The sequence below is a fragment of the Symphodus melops genome (assembly GCF_947650265.1).
Source record: "Symphodus melops genome assembly, chromosome: 7".
Classification (NCBI taxonomy): domain Eukaryota; kingdom Metazoa; phylum Chordata; class Actinopteri; order Labriformes; family Labridae; genus Symphodus; species Symphodus melops.
The window spans coordinates 8,975,311-8,999,386 of NC_136697.1; the positions used below are offsets into that span (position 1 = coordinate 8,975,311).

Here is a 24,076-nt window from a genome sequence, read left to right on the forward strand (position 1 = left end):
CTTGCTTACTTCCCATCCAGGTATCGATAGATAAGGTAAGCAAACAATGGGAGCTATAAAGCTGTTATATATATTTTTTTAAAATGTATATATTGGGTAGCCAACATTAAAAAAAACTTGAACCCTCCCTTGGTTGGTCAAAATCTGGACAAGCTGAAACCTGATGTTAGCTAATGTTAGCCACGTTAATGCTAAATGGGTCTCATGGACCCGCATAACTTTAGCTGACAGAGAGAAGCTAATGCTAAGTCTATAAAAGAAAATCATTCTCAAAGTTCTCGTCAAACTTTCTGCTCACCATGATTTGGTAGATGGTGAATTCAGTTGCCTTTATGGCTACAATATAATAAAAGCTGTTTTTAAAAGCTGTCTAATATTTAAACTGTTGTTGCTGTTTCTTGGAACTGTATCACAATGAATAACTCAGATATCAAAAAGAAACAACACTTTAGCACTTTAATAAAGAAATAAAACATTTGATCTGTTGAACTAGAACCTGCATGACTAATTTATTGGTTGTGCTTTTTCCCCAGCGGGAGAATTGTTCCAGTTTCAGACCGATTCAAGTGAGATGGCAGAAAATACAATAATGAAAGTTACTCTTTGCAAAAAGCTTATCTTGAAAGACAAAGATAGTAGGGTGTTTACTATTCCAGAATTTTAAACTTAAACATGATAACAGCAAGAATAAATTATAGCAAAACCTTAATTGCAATACCAAAGCAATAAAATGTAACTCCAGGAACCTAATATTTTAATGGCTGTCTGTATGTTGCGAGTGTAACTTTTGCAGGACTCCCTTAAAAAAGAGGTTCTTAACGTCAATGGGACTTTTCCTAGATAAATAAAAGTTAAATAAAGTAAAAGAGTGGGTAAATATGTTGGCATGCTGTCTGAATTGTGCAAAAACATTGCAAACGCACAATTTAGGTAGCTTTGGTTTAATAATAGATCTATAATACGGTAGATCTGCAGATGTTTGAAAGCTTCAACACGATCATTAAATAACAAAGACTGTCTTTTAAAACAGTTGGACAGCCTTAATAGTTAGACAGTTTGGGAAATTCATTTATTCATCCTGGCGGGGGAATTGTTTGAATCAGAGTGGTCTTTATTGTTGCGTTAAACTCGTGTCAGGAAAGAATAAGGACAAGAAGTGCATTTCCCAAAAAGTCAAACTATTGCTTCACCAACTTAATTCCCTCTGCCACCTCGTCGTCTCCATTGTAATCGTTGTCATCACTCTTATCACTCTACAACATCGCCACAGTCATCATTGTCATGTCTTCACTCCTGCTCTGAAAGTCTACTTTCTTTGTCACATCTCTTGTGATTTACCAAGAGATCAAAGCTGGCGAGTGAAAGCCGTAAAAATTCCACTGAGAGCGTGGGGGAACATTTACCTTGGTGGGCACTTTGACAGCAAAGAGATACAGCCTCCATGTTGCCAGGACCTGAGGGGAGAACACATTCATTTTTTGTCACAAAGCAGGAAATGCAAAATGCTAATCGCAGCAAAAAATAGCACAGCACAAACACCCCATAAAAAGAGCAAATCATCTCTGCGGCTCATCCTTGCGGCTCGTAAGTCATGCTAAGCACTCCAGACATTAGCGAGCTAATGACGATAGCGCCTGTGAGCGCGTGTGTAAGAAATATGATGGTGAGATTGGGAGTCGGATGACAGTCCGTTTCATTGGGCTAAAGCGTGTTGATGGAACTAAGTAGCACTTATTCAACAGATGCTTCATTGTGTCAGAGAGGAAACTAATGGAGAGATAACAGGGAGGATGAGGACAAAGAAGACATGAAGAGAGAGCAAAAAAAATAAAAAATAAAAACGGTGTGCACATGCCAAAAGAAAGGAATTACCATTTAAAAGTGTCTGGGCTGAAGTTAGAGGAGGAAAAAATGTGAATAAATTCATACGTGTCTATGTAATTAATCTCATTCATAATTCAAATGTCTATCATTAGCATACCTTGTGCATGCATTGTGCATTGTGCATCTCTATCCCTCCCCACCTCTTCCTCTAAGTCTGGGCCACACTTTTCTTATGCACTTTTTCAGCCAGCTTTCAAACTCCAATCTCATCCTGTCTCATAGTTCCAACCCTTGCATCCTGTCATTCCTCTGATTTCTCTCTTCATCTCCATGGAAATCTGTTCATTTTCCCTGTCTTCTTGCTTAATCCCTAATCCCCCCCTCACACACACACACACACACATACACAGGGTGTGTGCCAGGGTGCCCTGTCTGGTTTTGCTCCCGCCTTAACACCTCTCTCCATCTCCTCCTGCCCTCGCCCTGCCTCCCTACCCCCCTGCTTTCTCTCAATTCCCCTGTCTCCTTTCCACGTTTCAGTTTTTTCTATTCTTTTTCTGCTCTGTCGCTTTCGATTCCTCAAGGCCTCCCTGTGCTGAATGGCTAATGGCGCCCCGCTGAGTGGCGTCAAGAGGAAGAAAGAAAATGAAACGTTCAAAGAGAGAAAGAGAGAGAGAGAGAGAGAGAGAGAGAGAGAGAGAGGGGAAGAGGGAGTGATAGCGGAGGCGATTGGAAGGACAGAGACACCAGATTTCCCTCCTGATAATGAAGTCTTCAGATACCACAACTCCTGGCAAAGCTGGCCTCACAGATCAGCCCTGTGCCTTAACTATACAGACATCCATAACAGACTCCCGCAGAGACACGACAGGGGAGAGGGAGAGGAATGAAAACAAGAGACTAAAAACGAGGAGACAGAATGATACCACCACCACCACCAAGGGAAAGAAAAGAAAACGTTGCACTAAGCTGGTGGAAGGGCCTTGGCAGAGGATTGTTAGTCCAATCACAGCTCTTTGACAAGTTTGAAAACTCTGTTATATAAATCTAGAAAGGAGCGGGGGATGTGTGATGGGACCTTGAGGCACACTGGAAGAGGAAAAGGAGAACAAGAAAAAAGAGTTGAGTGAGAAATTTATATTGTGAGAAAAATGAAAGTCAGAAACATCTCCTCCCTTCAATAAGCTGACAGAAGGTGTCATCATGGCAACAGATGCATCAATAATGCAGGTTCTCTGACAGGGGCTAGTTTGATCATCTGATGCTTAACTAGACCTCTTGCATATGTTCCTCCTCTCTTGAAATCATTTATAGCCTTGTTAACTATTATTAGCAGTGGTGCAAAAGAAAACAATTGTCATGGGTCAGACAGGATCGCCGATTTTTGTCACAGATCAGCATTTTTTTTTTTTAGATAAGCTTCAAAAATGAAGTTTATAATACAACTTTCCTGCTCCACAGCAAAATGTGCATGTAAGGTCACCCATGTGTTACTGGAGGAACATCGAAACATCAAAAGTTGTTTCGACCTAACTTTCCGTCATCCTATGGACAAGCTAACAGCCTCAAGCTAAGTTGATACCATGCGGGTTTTTTTCTTGGTCCAAACTGTTTTTGGGACTTTTTGAAGTGGAACTACCCACAAGAGAGTTCCCTGAGAACATACACCATGGGGACTTCATCTTCTGTCTGCATTCCCGACGTTGTGGTACCTACCCTGAAGCTAAAAAGGTTCCACTTAATGGGGCTCTAGACTGGTATAGTGATGTCGTATTTTTGTAGGCCAACCCGAAAGAAATGGCACTGGTGGTTCTTACAAAAATTCACCGATGGGATTTTTGCATTGGATTTTGGATCACTGCAGAAAATAAGCTCTGTGTCAAACACATGTTTCTGATGCGCAGCTCGTCTCAGTTAGCTACTTGTTAGCAACCGCCGTTCAAAGTTTGCGTAAAAACTTTAAAATTCACAAGTGGGGGTCTTAGCTAACGTAGTTTATCTCATTTAAAAATACGTCAACATCTCTTCAGCTTGTGTTAACCACAGACCTTATTTCAGGCGTCGAACCACAAACCCATTCAAAATTCCCATTGACTTTTAGAGTGAGGAACCCATGGCGCTAAAATGCCAACTCACTTCCTGGTTTTAGGACTCATTACTGTACCAGTCTCTAGGAACTAAAAAAGAAACGCAGACAAGGGGGAGGGGTTCCAACAGTTTCTAGAACGAGTAAGATGGTGTAAAATCAACATCAGATCAACTGTGATCTGTTGGACCACTACATTTTAGAGACAATCAACACTGTTACATTTTAACTACTCAGATAGGGCAGGTGCAGCAAAGTGGGACAAAAGAAGTGAATTTATCTATTCAATATAAATGACATTTGGATATGAGGTTTGAGCGTGTGTCATTACAGTGACGTCTCCATGCACACTTACACATGTCTCAATACGACCACCTTGCAACCAGTCATTATTCAAAAAGCAGAGGCTCTTTTTTATCTTTGATTTTAAAGTTATGTCTAAATGATTTCAGTCCTTAGTTTCACACGTCTAAATGGAGCAGATGTATTGCTATTGAAGATCAACACAGCCGTCTATACTGGCCAAATAACAGCTCATGTTGCACTTGCTACAAAATGCCTTTTTATGCACAGATTAGATAAACTAAGTGCAGTGAGTGTGCGTCATGTTTCATGCCATTACCGAGCCTGAACGAGCGCAAATGGAGGACTGACGTTGGCCAAATCAAACTGGTGGTAAGCCAGAATATGAACTCAGCCAAGAAGGGGTTTTTGAGGATTTAAATACCATTCTTTAAAGTTGTGAAATGTAAAAGTCTAGCAGGCGGTGGGTCTTTCACTGTTCCTGAAGCACATCAGACAGTCAAAAACTGATGTAGTCTTCAATGTCTATCTTGGAAAAAAAACTTGTATTTGGTAAGAAATGAATATAAGGAATGACTCAAGACACTAATTAATACTATAGAATCTAATGATTCTTTTTTAAGCAAATCAGACCCATATTATAATCAATCCTATCACAGAGCTGAGTATTAACTTTTTCTGTTAGTTAGAAAATAGTCATGTTGACTTGCATTATCTCAGACGCTTAAAGGGCGACTGTGAGCTGTCAAGAAGGGCATTTCTTCAGCTCTGAATGACTGACACAACTTATTTGGTTTAAAATGAAACAGAAATGGACTTCAAAACCAGCTCGTTCTCTTGAACACAGCTCAGAATGGTGAGTATGATATTTCATCCATTACTGAATGGAAACGCAGGAAACTAGTGCTGTTTCCCAGATACAAGTTAAAAGGCAGGCTTGGTCATTTTTGAAAACTAGCATGATTTTGAAAGTAGCATTCATTCAGTGCTCCGTCTACACCCACCATCTTCCCTCTGTGCTCCCTGACTTACACGCACGAGCGCCTCATTTAGCACTAAGTCAACTCGCAGTATAAACGTTGACATGCTGAGTGTGGGCTAGGGCACACAAGAAGCACGAGCAGGGAGACTTGATTGGTTCATCAGATTGGTACAGAAAGTTTTACAGGCTTACAGCTGATACAATTGACAGAGCACATGAAATATTCATTTCAGTAAAGACCGAAAGACAATTTCAAGCAAAATCTTAAAGTGTATCTGGAGAAAATTACCAACCCTGCCTTTTAGTTTGTACCTCACTGTAGGTGCAACCAATAGGAAGTACTTTTATTTGTTATTGTGTTATTTAGAGTGAAACATGTACATCTTATCATACATTTTCTGCTGTTGTGTACTAGTATTTTTTAAATCACTTGGATGGAGCTGTACAGCTCAAAGAAAAGGACTATTTGGCTTGTTTGCCCCCCCTGGACAATCCCGGTACATGAACTATCTATGGAAAAATGAATGAGGTTTTTCTTATGCAGACAAAATTATTTCCGTCAGAGGCCAAATTGATAAATTATCCAGCACTTTATTTTAATTGGCATAAAATCCTGAGCTTAGGCCAAAGCCCATTACTATAACCTAGTTTTTTTTTCCCTTCTCCTTATGTGGAATTCTGGGAACTTTGTCTTTTAGAAGATCAATCAAAAATCTGCAAAGCCCCACAAAGATTCCATTTCCACCCTGGAAATCCTCAGAGACATGACGGGTCAAATGTTTTGACCTGGTCAGCCGAGGACACGACAGGTGACGAGCAGACAAAGTGATGAGTGAGGGAGGAGAGGAAAGGACTAGGAGGAAGATGATGGGATGTCTGTATACAGAGGTGCCCTTGCTGTGGCTGCACACTGTCAGAATCTCTAGTTCAAAGAGCCAACCAGCTGTTTAGCCCCTGAAGGCAGAGCGGGAGTGTGTGTCACACAGAGGAAGTGTGTGTACAGTACAGTATTTGCATGGAAAAAAAACCTAATGTATCTCTTTGTCGATGTGTGTGTTTGCATGCAGACGCGGCTGAAAGGGGCAGAGGGCGGGGGCTTATATTAATCATAAGCTGCCAGGCGCTGGGTCTCGCACTTCAAACGAGATGGTGCAAATCAAAGTGTGTCTATGGGTTGTGTGTGTGTGTGTGTTTGTGTGTGTTGCAGCACTGCCTCAGAGGGTACAAGCCAAGGATCAGAGCCAGATTTGACCGCCTACGGTATTTCTGGCTCAACCACAAGGGCATTTTAAAACGCGCAAACGCGCGCGCACACACACACACACACACACACACACACACACACACACACACACACACACACACACACACACACACACACACACACACACACACACACACACACACACACACACACACACACACACACACACACACACACACACACACACACACACACACACACACACACACACACACACACACACACACACACACACACACACACACACACACACACACATCCCTGTCTGATAATTGAATGCACTATTGTTTGCTAAGCTGGCTTTGGACTACACTCGACTGTCCCTCTCCCTCTCTCTCTCTCTCTCTCTCTCTAGATGTCACACACACAGATTCAGCCACCATCACTGAAGTTAACCCAGCATCACAAGAACACAACCCTGCCATCAGTCAATCTGTCAGTTTATGTGCATGTGTGTGTTTGTGAGTGTGTGTGTGTGTATGAGTGACAGACTGGGGTTTGAAAGCACAGATGCCCCAGGTCCTGCTCTATAAGTGGTCTTTGGAGTGGCTGAAAGGGAGAGAGAGAGAGAGAGCGAGAGAGAGAGAGAGAGAGAGAGAGAGAGAGAGAGAGAGAGAGCGAGCGAGAGATGGTGGGAAAAATGGAGGGCACAAAAACGCATCTTGTGCCAGATTCTCTCATGAAAACTGAATCCAAAACATCTTAAAATCGAAGAGGTGGCAGGTGAAGCGCCCTGATGGATCATGAGCGTGTCCGGTTCTCGAGACAAAAGACAGAAAAGGGATGGAGGACGTAAGGGGAGAAACGGTGTTGGAACAGTGGTTGAGACTGCATGAAAGGGCTCAGAGGAAACAGCAGAAGGAGAAAACAAAATGTAAAAAAAAAGTGTGCAAATGCGACAGAGGAGGGATGACAAGAAAGGAGTGTGGGAGAGGCCAAATGGATGAGGGGAGAGAGGAGACGGGTTGATGCACGAGGATGAGGACAATGAGAGCGAGGGAGCAAAGGGAGAGAGGGAAATGGAATAGGATGGAGAGATAAAACAGAGGCGGAGATACTTTGAGTTGCCTCTTAGCCCTGAAATGTGTACACACACACACACACACACACACACACTTCACTCTACTCATGGGGGTAGAGGGAAGGTCAGCAGTCACACTTCAGAGCCTCTCCGCCATAGGCTACCAACATGTGTTATGATAATCAAAAGCTCTGAGCTGAGCCTCTCACAGCGAAAACCCATGAAAGGGAAAAAGTGGATGATGCAGTGGTAATGTTCGCCATCACGCAAGCGTATTACCCCCCCCCAAAAAATGGAAGTGTTGTCGAGAGGCTGGAAGAATTGCAGATTTTGCTGCTAGCGCGATCCGTCTCTGCTTTGCTGCTTTTGTATTCAGCTTTTCATCACAGTCCAACGCACAGCTGGAGTCTCCCTGCAACAGAGTATCATCAGAACTAAAAGCGAGGCCCAGTTTTCCCAAAGACACAATTTCATTATGTAATTCAGCAAGTGTGTTATGCATCTTACTTTGTTTTTACCACAAAGCCACATCTTGGTAGCTTAAAAATCAAGCAGTTCAAAAGGAGTAACAAATAAACTGCTGGATTTTAGCTTTCTGATCATTTATTCATGTCCTGCAGGCTCCGCTGTCTCAAACCGGCACAATGGTGACTTTAAAAAAAACAACATATTGGAATATAAACTGGGACTGTGAGAGTAAAAACATCCTCCTTCCCTCAATCCCTTCCTTCTGGTTTCATTTAATGTTGACACTTTAGACTGTGACTGACTTTGCGAGAAGCTTAGAAGACGTCAACTCTGCAAGAGGCCGTTAGTATTTTGGCTCTTTGTGCTTTTTGGAAAAAAATATTTAAAAAAAAAAAACAGCCATGAATTCATGACGAGTAACTCTCACATCTTACGTTTCAGACGTATGTGTGAGATCTAACTCATCATAAGATCTTGCACACCATCAATCAGTGGAACACATTATTTATCACGCACACCGACACCCGTAGAGCCAAAGTAGAGATGCACACTTTTTATACGTATATGACGTGTTGAATCCAATAGGGATGTAATGATATAATTTAAGGGTGTACGTTCAAGCTCTGGAGATAAGTTTTGAAAAAGTGTTTTATGTATGATGAATTATCTTGCTTTTTTTACTGCCTTACACTGACGTTGCATCATGTCCAGTTTAGATTACAAACAAGCTTTGGTTTTTAAAAGGAAGCTGAAGTTACTGTGGAGAGGCTGCAAGGTTTGTCAAGTGAATGAAAACAGATGAAAGCACGATCTGCAGTAAAAAATGTGTGGAGTTGAACAGTGAGATCCCTACGGGGAAACTTTTAAAGGTAGCTGAAACATCTGGTGCATAAGACGCACTTTTAACACCTTTTGTTTCAGCACAAAGTTAGCTGCGTCTTACACACAGGCACGACTTATATTCTGGATTTTACACTAATTGTAAGTTCTGCCTTTGTTAAACTTTGAGAACGATTTCTCTCATTGAATGGATCATTTTAATGCATTTTTACAGGTTAGGACAGTTAAACGTATATAGTCAGACTCCAGGTGGCTTCAAATCCAAGTAATAACAAAAGATGACATCAAGGTTGGTGGGAAAACATGGGAGTGTGACCTGAGGGGAGAATACAGTGTTTAACGACAGTGTATCCAAGTATTTACATGACCCATACAGCAACAGTACGGCAGCTTTCAGTAGATGTTCCCGCTTCCTTATGTCTATGGCGCAACGTTTGACGTTTCCACGGCAACAAAAACATGTTGTTTCTGTCATGGAGGCTGCCACGAAAGATATGAAAGACCAACCATAGAATTACTGATATCTCTGGCTTAATAACTGTTGGAAATATTTGAGGTATTGTATGTACTCAACAAAATCATAGATATAACATAGGTGTAGTCCTTTCTTTGTTTTTCTGTGTAATAATTCTACATAACACATTTAGGTTGTGTTTCTTTAACCAAAAAGTCAGAACATTGTAAAAAAAATAAAAATAAATAGAAGCCACATTTAGTTATTTTTGGAGTTGTCTGAAGGGTTAAAGGAAACTGTTGTGTGCTGGCTTTATGGACCACACACTGATGAAGATATCTGGAAGATCCAGGTAATTTAGTCCATCTGTTTTGGATTTATGCCACTCTAAGCAGCTTTCAGAGGAATAAACGGGCCACTACATCCAACACTGAATCCAGGCCTTTTCCATCCAGGAGGCTTGTGCCCGTTTCCTTTTTCAATATGTGAGCCTGTATTTGTCCAGCAGGCTTTCTATTGAAATGTTCTGCGTCTTCAAAGTCCAGTTATACACCAAGGATTACGTCATCGGGGATATTTTAAGGTTTAAGGAGCTTCCTGCATAGACTCGATGAAAGTGTTTCACAGGAGGAACAGTTCTACTCATGATGAGTAACTCAACTTGATGTGTCAAATCACAGAGCCACTTCAACGTCAGTGGTCTTACTTAAACTGTGAAGGCTTGGACTAACAACGTCTAAAATACCTAAGGGTCTGGATCAAAATCAGTTAAGCAGTGATGTTGTTAACATCAGAAAGAGCCCTTAATAACAGAAGCAATTTAACAATTCCAAAGAGAGAGAGAGAACATTTAACAATTAAAAGATACCGAACAAAAAGATTGAAAACACCAAATCATTCAAACAAGGACAAAATGCCCCGAGGAGTAAAACAAACAGAGAAACGGGGGAAAAATGAAGTGTTTAAATGAAAAGAAAACACACAGCAGAAGCAGAAACACATAAAATAAAACAAGGACAAACCAGGTTGGACTGAGGACACACATGGACAGAAGTAGTGAGAAAATGACGATGAATAGAGGTGGTAAAAAAAAAAGAGTCACGTAAAAGTTGAGATTCTTCTCTTCTAAGATAAAGAGATAGAGATAAAGATAAAATCTATTGATTATTTCCAAAAATCGATTTTAGAAAAAAAAAAAAAAAAAAAAAAACAGAAACTCCCTGCTCTTTAACTCAGTAGAATGGCAAATAGAGCAACAAGAAATTCAGCCAGTCTCACAGATAGATCCTGAACTATGTACTAATTCAAAAATAAATGTTACCCCAACAATCGAAATCAAATCGAATTGTGAGACACCCACAGATTCCCAGGCCTAATGATGAACTATATCTGTCCCAAAACGCCCAGATAGCTGTTACATGCATGAACAATAGGCAACATTATCAACAAACAACTGCAACATTTTAAAAGCTATCCCGACACTATTTGATGAAAACCTCCAAAGACCATAAAAAAGTAACACAGGAGCCTCCTTGTGCAGAACAATGCACAGAGAAGACAGGAGCAGCGGCCAATGGGAGTCAAGACAGTCTGGTAAGTGGATAATGTATGACGCTAATACCTAAACATTCATTCAAACAACTGCTTCTAGCTCTAGTACATCGTTTAAACCCTTTTGTTTGCAGGGCTGCATTTAGCTGTCACGTTTGTTTGTGGCTAATCTGCCACATTCAGCATGTACAATGCTAAAAAAAAAAAATGCCCTATATACTTCGACAGAACTCAAAGTTGGCTGTGGCTCCGGCTGCCACACTGCCATAAAGCTCTACTACCTGCACAGTGAGCAGATGGTGTTGACGGCTTTGAGGGTATTTTGATCTGGAATATTGTGATAAAGTTTGTATGTAGGCTTTGTCACGTTAACCATCCGACCATCCCACTCTGCTACAGGACGAGCTCTCGCAGCTGAATATAAACTGTAAGGCGTGTTTCACTCTCAACTGCATAGCTCCTTTAACGTTTTTATACATTTTGTGTCTAATATTATTACACTTTTAAATTGGACTTCTATATATGCTTTTTTTATTTTTATCATTTAAGTGTTTCCTTTACTTCCTTTACCTTCCTTTGCACCACTGCACCAAGACATTCCTTGCATGTGTGAATGTACAATAAAAAAAATGGCTCATAAACAAACATTCAGTTGATCTTCAAAATCAAAATTGATTAAAAAATGATTTGACTTCTGTCTGGTACCAATGAAGTAGGAAACAGTAAAGTAAATAAATAGGTTTGTCCATAAGTGACTTTAATGATTTATGTCAAGACTGTAAGCAACTTAAAATGAATTTCTGAACATAACTTTCTTCATTGCCGCCCTGAAGCGAAATCCTGAAACAGACCCACCCACCGAGCAACCACACTCTGATCTTTTATCTCTGCACCGCTAACTCAACCTCAAATCTGCGTCCGACTCGAGTCTCACGAGTGGGACTCCCGTGTAATCTTGAGATCTAAGTGGAAGTAAGTGTCTGACGCACCCGAGTGCGCTCTGGACTGTCAAACTGTGGCAATCTCAGCCAGTAATAGGCACATTATTAGGTGGGAGCGAGGGAACCGCGGAGTCCGACGAGGAGAAAGCGGAGCGGCTGATCACGATAAATAAGTAGCGGAAGAACCAAATCGGCAACTGGGGCATCACAACACAGCAGAGATCCCCCCCCCCCCCCCCACCACCCCACCCCCATCCCCCCTCCCTCTCCTCACTCCTTCCTCAATTCGCTTTCCTCTTGTGGGGTGCCCTCGCCTCGTCTTCCATCACGCCCAGCCACGCACTCCTCCCCCCTCCTATCTCCATCCTTCTCAGCCTTTGAAGATGCTTTGTTTTCCTACTTGTGTCTAATCTTCAAATAGGCTGATCTAATAATGGCCGGAAGAGTGTGAAGAGGGGGAAACTTCTGATGCACCGAGCCGTGTGTGTGTTTGTGTGGATGCCTCCTGCCACTGTCAAGCTCTACGCATGCTTTTGTGCGTCTGTGGTCATGTATGTGTGTTTGTGCATGTCTGCCTTCATGGAAAGGCGCATGGTGATGCTCCCCAATGCATTGCCCAGGGTGCCGTTTGGATGTCATGCTGGGCCCTCCCTGTGTCTGTCTGAGATATGGGGGGTTAGGGGGGATACAACGCTCTGTGTGTGTGTGCGTGTCACAGCGTGATGGCTGGTGCAGTCAACACACACAGACAGCTGGATACCAGCAGCCTCCTCAGGGAAAAGGGGGGGGGAGAAGGAGCAAGATGTAGAACAAAGAATGTCATAGAGTAAACCAAAACTGAAATGAAATGCAACATGAGAAAAAAAAAACTTCTTTAAAGGTGATAAAACAAACCAACAGGAGCCTTTGATCCCATTCAGTTGGTACCTGCTGAGTCGATGAGAGCCGTGACATGTGGATCCACATGAAAGGGAGGACAAAGGTGCAGAAAGGCCTCACACAAACCTTCAGACGCAGGAGAAGGATCTCAAAAACAAAATTCCACCTCCGTATTAGTAAGCAACCCTAAAATATTCCACTTCCTCTAAGTGCCATGTAAGACATTTTCAAGCATGAATGAATATCGTGTTCACAATACCTAGAGACTGAAACAAACAGTCTATTTACAAACTCCCTCATCTGTTCACCCTTCCTACATCCAAACAAATTTATCCATTAGAGTGAAAAGATTGCCTTTTAGAGGGGGAGACCTTGACAACGAGCTAGAATGAATGCTAACATCCATCTCCCCCTGTCTTCCCTTGGAAGAATTTGGAGCAGCAGCAACAGCAGCAATGTAGCAGCGGTAGCAGCAGCCAAGGCCCATTTGGATAGTTTAAAAAAAAAAAAAAAAAAGCTCTCATAAGGCAAGAGACCTAATTGAATTGCTTGTGATGGAAAGAAGAGCTCAATACCCTTTTACAGGTTGGAGTAAAGATGGAGGCATAGGGAAGGGCAGAGTCAAAGGGAGACAAAGTGAGAGGCGAGCGGTGTGGTGGCGCTGAAAGGAAGGGAAGGAGGGCGATGATGGGGTGGAGGATAATTGAGATGGACAGATAAGGAGGGAGGGAGGGAGGGAGGAAACAAAGAGACCAGATGACAAAAATAGAGGGGGTGGTTATGATGGAGATGGATGGAGGCGAGGGCGGGGAGGAGGAATAATAGCAGAGACAGAAAAAGCAAAACAAGTCCTGATTAATAGTTTTGATTGGCTTATCAGCGTGTCCTTTCTGTGCTCCTCAGGGGCGGAAATGAGCTCACACCGAGAAGTGAGAAACTGATCAGTCATTTATGTGGCTGACTTGAAGATTTCTCAATAACAGAGGTGGCCTTGGCTCGCACACTCTCCTTTAAGTCATCACAGACTGCCCACACACCCTCTGGCACACACGCACACACACACACGCACGCGCACACACACACACAGCCTCCTTCAAAGAAAAGAAAACAATAAGGGATGCCTCAGAATGGACACGATGTTAGGCTTACACACACACACACACACACACACACACACACACACACACACACACACACACACACACACACACACACACACACACACACACACACACACACACACACACACACACACACACACACACACACACACACACACACACACACACACACACACACACACACACACACACACACACACACACACACACACACACACACACACACCAAACTCTCGCCTATGGCATTAAGGCCATCCTGCCACATCTAATAAACTCTTTGGATGGACTCAGTTAGGCCATGGCATGGTGTCCACTCTGCTCTTCTTAGGCGGCATGTGTCTTAAGCCTGATTCTCAACACGTCTGCTGTTGTGTGTCTCAGGATGTGTAATCCGTGACTTCTTATGGCTCCTTCAATTTGTCCCAATTAACGTCCATCGATTTCCCATTTTGCCTGCGAGGAGCAGTCGGCTGTCTGCTTCATATTCAGCACCTCACACGGGAAGACACTTTCACTTTAACAATGGATATCTCTTTCAGATGACCTGGTGTGACAGCAGACAGGGGGCGGAGGGGGGAGAGGGGGGGGGGGGGGGGGTGCAAATGAGGGTGTGCGCGTCTCTCACCAGAATTCTGTCCTCTGTTTTGCCGCTCCTCGTGTCCTGCTTGATGGCTCGCACAAACTTAATGGCTTGCTTGTCCAGCACCTTCCTGATGCTCTCTGAAGGGAGACAAAAAAAAAAAGGAGAGCTAATTACATAACGTAAACACATAACAGAATGAAAAGCACTCAGAAAAGCTATAAAAAGCTTTTAACGGAGAAACTAATAAATTCAAATATGCAGCTGGGAAATAAATGGAAGGGAAACCCTGACTGGAGGGATGCACTGAGCTTTTTGATTTTATCCCTTTATAGCTCACTGAATGGCTCAGGATGAGTAACTCCCTCATGTGTAAGGTAACATTCGGTCACTACAAATGACCTGCTGCACACAAAAATAGACATTTTACTGAAACAAACTGACAGGAGGCACAATGCTGAATTGATGTACAATAACTGTTGATGGAAAGGTTGAATATTAAAGTCTGTGGAAATGTGTCTGCTCCTTCGTCCTCGTGTTAGCTTCAGCAGTAGCTGCATGTAACGCTCGGCCCCCATGAATGAAATTTGCCAGTGTGACATCACTGATCCAAGCCCATTGGCTCGTTGTAGCAAGACCATGCTAGTGCTGCACGCCCATGTGACATCCGTGCTGAGCGACTGACCAATTACAACAAGAGCAGAACAGCCAGACCAATCACATCAGACTCGGCCCACGTTGGGGACCGTGATCGTGAGGGATTCAGAGCGTTTCAAACACAGGCAGATGAGAGACGCTGCGTGGAGCGGCAGTCTATGAAAACAGACGCGTTTTTTTTCGAACATTCATGATTGTGAAGGTACTTTAGTAGGCACAGAAATGAGATGTGAACGCCCAAAAAAAGGGCATCACATGGGACCTTTACGATTGAGGAGTTACAATGGAGCCCAAAATGCCCTTGATAGTCTAATGCAACTTCGTAAAAGTTAAATTATTGAGGTCTAAAACAGCAGTTACTGAAAAGTAGATTTTATTGGACAAGGCTGACACCTAATCTGCGTAATAAGGTCAGTAACTTTGCTGAAGCAGCTTATTGGACCTATACCAGACATGTACAAATACCTGTGGGAGAGTTTGGAGTGAGACAGCGCTCTCCCTCCACCACCACCATCATTTCTTTGACACATGGTCTTTTTTCAGCAGAGAGAATAAAAAGGTCAAGGATGAATTGTCAGGCGTAACATTTTAGCCGACACGGACAGGAAGTGATCAGAAAAGCTTCATAGAGTTCTATCAGAAAAAAAGGAACAAGCAGCTGCTCAGAACACTGATGCCTCTTTCTGACCAATAAAAGCAAAACAGCCAATCAGGGAGAAGATTTATCTTTTCTATAAAGCCGTTTAATATTCCCATCAGCTCTGCTGCAGGGCTGGTGTCTGATGAGCACAATATCATCATCCTGTGTAAACCATGCATGTAAGCCATGCATCAACATTTTGACATGTTTTCCCCTGAATGTTCATTGTGGGTTGCACTGTAGAAAGTATGGAACCCCTTAAGTCCCAAAAAGTACCACAAGATTTTTTTTCTTTCTTTCTTTTTTTTTTTTTTTTTACTTTTTAGTACTTCAGGATTCTTTGAATTATGTTTCACGTTATGTTCAGAGGACCACATCCAGAAAGTCGGCAAAATCCGCACAACCCGAAAGTTTCTGACGGGAGCTTTGAGTTCGCTTTCTGCTAAAATGGCAATCGTGTTGTGTGATCTACCTCGGACATTTCAATGTTTGCTGTAAGGTTTGAGGAAAGTTGACGTCTTAAGGTGTTTGAACGTTGATCGGACAAACCAGCAGCTTGAAACCTGCAGGTTAACAGCACCTCTTCATACAGCTGCTCTTCCACTGCACGGCCGTGAGGATGGAAAGAAGTGGGTTCATCAGACGTCTCGTCTCTGCTTAAAGCTCGGGGTCACAGACCCCCACTCAGGTATCAATACTAGAACACACACACACACACACACACACACACACACACACAGCAGGTAGCGCAACCACTAAATAAAAAGGTAAACCTCTGCGGCTGAGATGAATTGTGCATAATAAAGAAAACATCTCTAGTTGGTCAACATCCTTCTCAACCCTTTCGATCAGTCCATCTTGAGTCCAATGTGCAATGTTAAATGAGAGGAGAGCTCTTGTCACTGAGCACTGAAGCAACAAACCTCAGACACTCACGGGTAACCTTGTGCTGTCAAAGTTACTTCAGCTCGTAAGCTGTAAACTAAACTCCGTTCTTTGGTTTACGGCAGTCGGAGGTGACTTTTCTTGGACGTTGTCATAAAACATGAAATCAGAACCTTGGCTATCTGAAAGCTTTTGTTTCACATAAATGGTCAATGTTCTTGCGCTTGTACAGCACTTCTCTAGTCTTTAGGCTGACCAAGGCGCCACACCAACACATTCACACCCATTCACACACGGATGGCAGAGGTTGCTGTGGAAAGTGACCATCAGAAGTAACTAATAACATTCACACACAGTCATACGGTGCTGACGAAGCTGCGGGAGCAACTTGGGGTACAACGTCTCGCTCAAGCACACATCAGACATGTTGCTGTAGGCGCTGTGACTCGCCCCAATATCTGCCATGCAAAACAATCGACAGTATTTGAACATAGCTGAGTCGAAGAAATGTTCCCAGTTGGCAGTAAAATCCCCACTGAGATACTGATGATGCCGTCAGAATGATTTATCTTTGATTTCCAGCTTAAGGACAGGCTGCTAGCTTCTTCTTTTTTTTAAGAACAGCCACGCAGGGATAACAGTCAGAGAAACATGAAGACAGTAACAAACATGAGGACAGGAAACAACACACACACACACACATATCCTCTCGCTGAAAAAGACTCTTAACTGGGCTATTTTTAGCCTCAGAGAAAGAAAATGACAGGCTGGCTCCTCTCAATGGAACCGACCACTACATGCAGGGCTGCCTTCTTCAGGGGCCTCTGCTCCACCTCAGTACACGACCGGCCCCCGCTGAGGCTCACTGATCCGCACCGGAGGCCTCCTCCATTTACATCTTCTCCTCCACAACAACCAGCATAATGCACCTGCTCTCCGCGAAAGGAACGTCAACCTGTGTCCTCAGACTGTGAAAACACGCACATATGCCTGCTCGCTATGTGTGATTTTCACTTTTCTGGCTAAATGTGAGCCCACCAGCGCTTTTGAGAAACCAATGCGTCATGCTGTGTCACACAATCTCCTGACTCCCTCACTCATGATTCCCACATCCAGAAACAAGTTTTGGAGTCTGCTCTCGCACTTGGGTGAGCAGCTGTAGATGCAGGAATGCAAGGGAGGAAGGGGGGGAGGAGGGGGGGTCACGCCGTCAGATCGAACGGAGGATCAGCCGAAGACAAACAGAGAGTTATTGACATTAAGCTGTGTAAGACCCAATCGTTTAAACCTTTTAACACACTGATTCTCCCCCCCCCCCCCCCCCCCCACCCCCCACCCCCACTCCCAGGACTGCTGGTGTGACCTCGGCATCTGCTCCCAAAAGGATAAGAAGTGCATGATGGGAGGAGGAGGTGAAGAAGAAGCACAATGGATCAGTTGCCTCTTTTCACCTTCAATTCCCTCTCTTTTCCTCCACTGTCATTTTGACACTTTGACGGATCTTGCTCACTCACTGTCTTCTCATGAACCCCCCATCGTCAGCCCCCCCCCCCCCTCTTCATCTTGGGCTCCGATGGCAGGTGTGCTAATGTCCTCATGCAGCACTCTTAACACCAGGCCGGACAGACGGGACTTGGACAGGTTGAGCTGGTAAACAGCGGGATTTAACTCGCTGCGTCTGGATAGTTATTTGTAAAGGACACACCTACTTCAACACCTTATCATCCACACATGCTGGTCACTGAGTGTGTGTGTGTGTGTGTGTGTGTGTGTGTGTGTGTGTGTGTGTGTGTGTGTGTGTGTGTGTGTACGGGTCCTATCTTCCCAGCAGGAAGTGGCTGAGCCAGTGTGCAGTTGAACAGTTGAACCCATGCTGGCTGCCTGCTGCACGCAAAGCGCTCCCAGTCGCACAATAACTCCCACTCCCACGCTCACACACGCAGGGAGGAGAGAAAGAGATGAAAAGTCCTAATGAATGCACATCGAGAGCCGTGACGCGCACTCACGCACAGTGATGCACTTAAAATAACTCTGTCAGCACTACGGGACTACGTGATGCCCGATACATTTCCACGGCAGATCTTTCATATCAAATCAACCCGAGAGTGAACACCCCCGCTCAGAGATCGATGGGATTACAATGTTCCCGAGCTTCAAACAGCCATTAACTCTGCTTTTGCCTGGGGAGACATTTCCTGCGATCTCCTGTGGTGATAACTCCTTCCAAATCAAACGAACTTAGAAAGCGAAGATTTATAGAGCAGTGGAGTGAAGACAAACTGACCCCACATGTACTAAAACGGCTCTTCCTCCTCTTAAAAGTCACGTTGGGGCTCACCTGTGATTTCCCTGCTGACGTTGCCGAAGCCCGCCGCTGTGCTTTCCTTTGAAGCCATGGTACGCTCCTTCACGCCGGCCCGACCCCTTCTCGTTCTTCCGACAATAAACGTCCCCGGACGTGCACTTTTTAATGGTCCTCGTTCCTCAGCGCCTGCAGCGGCTCCGGGACGCAGCAACAGTCCGGACAGAAGCGGTGTGTGTGAAGCGGTGCCGCGCTGCGCACTGGCAAAGAAACCCGAGGAGCGCCTCCGACTCAGCACTCCAGCACATGAGAGAGAGGGGGGGGGTGGAGAGAGAGAGAGAGAGAGAGAGAGAGAAAGAGAGAGAGAGAGGCTGGAGCAAAAAAAGAAACGCTCCCGTGACAAAGAATCTCAAACAGAGAATGTGAATGATACATGTGTAACTGAATGAAAGATGACGTGAAGTGGACGTGTGGCTGAGTGTTTGAGGTAGTTTTGTGGACCCCGGCAGATAAGCAGCGAGTCAGAAAGGAGCTAAAAGTTGATTTGATGCTTAAAATATCAAACCATTCAAGATCTAAGATTAACACTTGCATCACTAAATTCAGAAACAGATAAACCTGCAGATGATTTGCTTTCTATTGATTTACAATCCGAGTGAGTGGAGTAGCTCATCTGTATTAAGCAGCAAGAATTTAACTTATTCTATAACGTTTGCTGTAAGCCAAAGTGTCCCCTGTGGACTCTTCAATGTAATAAAAAAAAGAACAGGACATTATGGGTAAGAAACTTTAGCCTATTAAAACATAGGCTACAGTCACTTATGAATTATGACTATGTAAATTAAATTACTCAAACTCAGTTCATTGGCTGTGGAGAGCGAGCCAAAATCATTTCACTTTAAGCTATAAATGTTTTCTTTTATTATTATGTTGGAGGACCTTTGTTTTTGAGAGTTTTCAAATGTTTATCCTGTAGCATTTTTTTACGCAGTCTTATTGTATGACAGCAGAGCTCCACCTGTGCCCGCCCACCTCACATTTTGACCAATCAATCAGCAGCTCACTGACACTGTGAAGTTAAACCAGTTAGCTTTTGCTACAGCAGCTTTTACGCTGAAAAGTAATTATTTAGGCGATAAAAGCGACAGCTGAACATGTTACAAAAAGCAGTAGACAATACAATATCTAGCCTCGCGTTTTATTCAGGTAAATGGGGCGTGCAGAAGTTACCTGACCCGTCAGTCTAAAGGTTGGCTTGTCAATTTACACCAAGACGTGGTTAATGTCACTTCATTAAAAGACGAGTTACACAAAATCTATCGAAAGTCGCCTGCTTGTAAAGCCCCCTGCTTTGAGAATTACTTTATTAGTCAGCCATACATTCTTCTTTGTTTGTTATTAGTAAGACACTACTTCACCAACAGTCGATCAATCCGCTGGGAGGCCGCCTCAAATTTGATTGGCTGACAGGTCTGTGGGGCGGGACCTAATGGCGACTGAAATCACCTGTAAGGTGAAGTTAAAAAATGCAAATAAAAAAGTTATTCCATGAAAGAGCGAATCGAAAAAAACAACAACACTGTTCATTATCGGAAAGTAATAATTGTTTATTATCTTAATGCTTGACTGTTTTTTTCTTTATTCATTTTATTGGTTTTTTTTTAGTTGTTTATAATATTTAAAATGTGGGACCCTTGGTTCTTTTTTACATTTATCTATTATTTATCATTGGCATTGGAATAATTAACAAAAAAAAACAACAGAAAACAAAATAGGCTATATGCAACAAACTGAAACTCAGATAAAAAGGTACAGGCTGAAAAAATATGGGATACACTTTTCAGTGCAATCATACAAAGATTTATCCAGGAGGCAGTCTTAATACAGCCCGAGTACTGTCTAAAACCATTAATTTAAAATATTACCCATCTCAAACCCCATAAAACTCAATCAAGTTAACACAATAAGATTATGAAGTTCCCTAAAGCATCAGCTGCCAAAATCTCTCAAAAAGTTTTGCAGATTTAGATCCAATTGCAGTTGGTTCCAGGCACAGGGAGCAGAACATATAAAGCTCTTTGACTTAGTTTTGTAATGGCGCTACAAGTCAGATCATGAAATTGAGGCCATGCTACCCTGACTTTTTTATTTCCCTCTGGACTACAGATGTAAATCTGGTCATGATTGCCCCAAACCTACCAGATGAACAGAAATGTGAGTGTGTATGGTGTGAATGAGGAGAATTCAGAAAAAAAATAATCTTAACATTTATTTTAAAATGACATGGATTAGATCATTGTGAGAAGCTTTAATGTGTCCAATAAATCTTATTCTGTGCGAGCTTGATGTAGACAGAAACTAAGTAATTATTTATTTAAAGAATGTTAAAGCTATAGCCCCAATAGAAGAAATATTGGTTTCAATATGTCAGAGAAGAAAGTTGTTTTGATGCCTTTGATGAATGTGTTTTCAAGGCAATATGTCTGTACTGATTTGAGGACATTGAGGGAATGGAGCCATACTCTAGCAAACTCTTTCATTCAGTGCATTTCTCCTCCGAGTTGCTGGAGCACCACACTTCTGCTGTGATAGGATTTGGGCTGGAGAGTTGTGAGGCCAGGTTGAAGCTCAAGCTGGAAGTAACGATGATGTATGATTCACCTACTCATGTGAATGGCCGCTACTTGTCAATGTCATCGCTTATGCAACACAGTTCAGCTGTTCTTCGTGAATGCGGAAAAAAACTACACCAGACATTTAACCCCTTTGGTCCAATATAGAACATCCTAATTTGACAAATGTGTTCATAAAGCACTGATGAATGGGTCGTGGAGGTTGCAGCTGCCTCTTGTGTCCAAAAAAAAATTGGCCCTCAAAGGCGCACAACAAAAGTGCAGACATTATATGCATGCATGGTTTAATGTGTGATTGCGCATGTGTGTGGTGGGAGACCTTTGTGTCTGCGTCTCACTGATACTTTCTCAATGATGAAAGAAGACTCAGTGGGGGGCATTATGCCTGAGAGAGAGAAAAGGGGGTGGGGGCATTAAAGGAGAGAGAGAGCCAAGACAGCTACAATAAGAGGTTTATAGTCTGAGAGAGAGTAACTGTCTCCAGGTTTCATCCAGTTAAAAACTTCAACACAGTTCAAAGCTGCACTTGAAAGGACGTTGCATTATTTATTCATCAATGCAGCATCTCATAGAAAGGAATCAAGATGCTCAGTGTGCCCTCAATTACCCCTCTATCTGGGTACTATGTGTGCATGAATCTGCTTACATAAAACAATGCTGGAATAAAAGGCTTTACAAAATTGCTGCAGCATCCTGCAAGCAGCGGGGTGTTTAACACAGAAAAAGCTTGTGTGCAAAAAAAAAAAAAAAAAGGGAACATTCATTTCAAAATCTGCTCTGTGCTTGTACTTCTGCACACATTTGTTCAGTCATTTTGCAGGCAAAAAGCACACAAGACAACATCTGTGCAGAGAGGACGTGAGACATCCTCATATCACAGAGATACTTAAAGGCACTGAGGAAGATAAAGAAGACGATGAAGAGGGGGAGGAGGAGGAGTAAAGGTAGGAGAGTATCAAACTGGCAACTGCATCCAGGAACAGCCAGAAGATATAAAAGTGTGAGCACCTGCCGTTTCACTGCACCTCCTGATGTCAGTAATAACTCATAATGATGCTTGAAAGCAGGCTTACGATCCTCTCTCATCATTCAATATAAGCTGGGTTCTCCTAAGTGTGCAGAATGAAGACATACACACACACACACACAATTCTGTCAGACATTTCAACAGAATTGTGATACACTGCCCTCCTCTGGTTCAACACAGTACACCAGAGGACACTCAGCTTGTATCACATATAAACAGAAGACGTATTCTGAACGGACAGGTGGTGTACATTTATCTCATTCTGTTACTGTAACTCTGAACTCGATTACAGTTATTAACATAAAGGCACCAAAACAACTATGCAAAACACTGCTAATCTTAAAGTGTTAACTGTGCTGTGTAAAAAATATGGTTGTGTTGACTGATGTGATATGTGATCATGAGTGACATACTGAAGCATCAGTGTGTAGTATTTATAATCAAATGATGATTATCATCTGTGAAGGCAACAAACTAAAATTCCCGACCTTAAAATCTAGGAACTGCAAAACTTATTGTCCACCATTCTTAAAATAAGAATTAAGATCTGGTTGGAAATCATAGGTTGGATGATCATCTTAAAATATCGTTAGCATTTAATGCAGATCTTATAGTGCTGTTGAAGATGTCTGTGACAGGTCTAAGAAACTACACAGTCCTGACTTACTCTTTAGTGTCCTGAGATACCTCATCTTAATTATGTCTGAATAAAACAAAGAGCATCGCTGTCCTGGGGAAAACAAAACACATACTCGACCACAGATCACTGCACATTTTGTACTTCTCACTTGTACTACCATATTTAAATTATTGTGTGGAAGTGTGAGGCAACACTTACAAAATCAACTTACAACCATTATTCATACCGCAAAAGAGAGCAATCAGGATTCTACACAAGGTGGGGTTCAAGGAACACACAAACACATTGTTTTTAAGGTCACATGCATCGAAATTTGTAGATCTGGTCAAATTTAAAACTGCAATAATCATGTACAAAACAAGAAATAATATACTACTGGGCAACATTCAAAAAATGTTTTGTGACAGGGAGGGAAGCAAATTAAATTTTTTTAAAAATCGTACAATGATGAAGAAGCTGAGTATTTCCGGGGTGGAGTTATGGAACGGGATGGCTGAGGAGCTGAAACACAGCACAAATAAGATTTAAAAAACTTCACAAAGAATCTATGTTTGATGGTTATAGGAAAGAGGAACAATTGTATTAGAATAAAGACTTCATTATTTGACAACATTTAGGGATTGATAGGATTGTGATACACCAGTGATTGTTTTACCTTTTAGGAGGCAAACAGTCGGGGAAATGTTGTTTGCACGTGTGTAAATATTCGCAAAGATTGGAATCATCCATGAACTATAATAAGATATGTCACATGGGGGTAGGATTATATACGTTTTTACTTCTTCCTACTCCTTTTCGAATTCTACTATTCTGTCTTTTTTACTTTTTGTTAATCTTATTCTTTTTTTGCATCGTTTTGAAATAAACATTCATTCACATTCACAGATAACTTTTAGTTTTATTGGGCACTTTATGAATTGAAAATGATTGATTGATTTACTGGGGACAATGTTTTGTGCAAACTTCTTCCAATGTTCT

General features: G+C 42.5%; 1 protein-coding gene across 6 annotated transcripts in view; it reads right to left on the reverse strand.

The window, feature by feature from the left end:
* carmil3 (capping protein regulator and myosin 1 linker 3) overlaps positions 1-20,284 on the reverse strand; it is a 96,576-nt gene extending 76,292 nt beyond the window's left edge. For 5 of the 6 annotated variants that reach the window (XM_079349438.1, XM_079349437.1, XM_079349436.1 and 2 more), the window contains exons 1-4: positions 20,034-20,284; positions 18,835-19,058; positions 14,360-14,454; positions 1,404-1,454 (exon numbers count right to left, since the gene is read on the reverse strand). In XM_079349438.1, coding sequence (XP_079205564.1) covers positions 1,404-1,454; positions 14,360-14,454; positions 18,835-18,892 — 204 coding nt within the window. In that variant the 5' untranslated portion in view covers positions 18,893-19,058; positions 20,034-20,284. Of the gene's footprint in view, positions 1-1,403; positions 1,455-14,359; positions 14,455-18,834; positions 19,095-20,033 lie in introns of those variants that run through there. The other variant, XM_079349441.1, reaches the window with a different exon arrangement.
* Between the last annotated feature and the right edge of the window lie 3,792 nt (positions 20,285-24,076).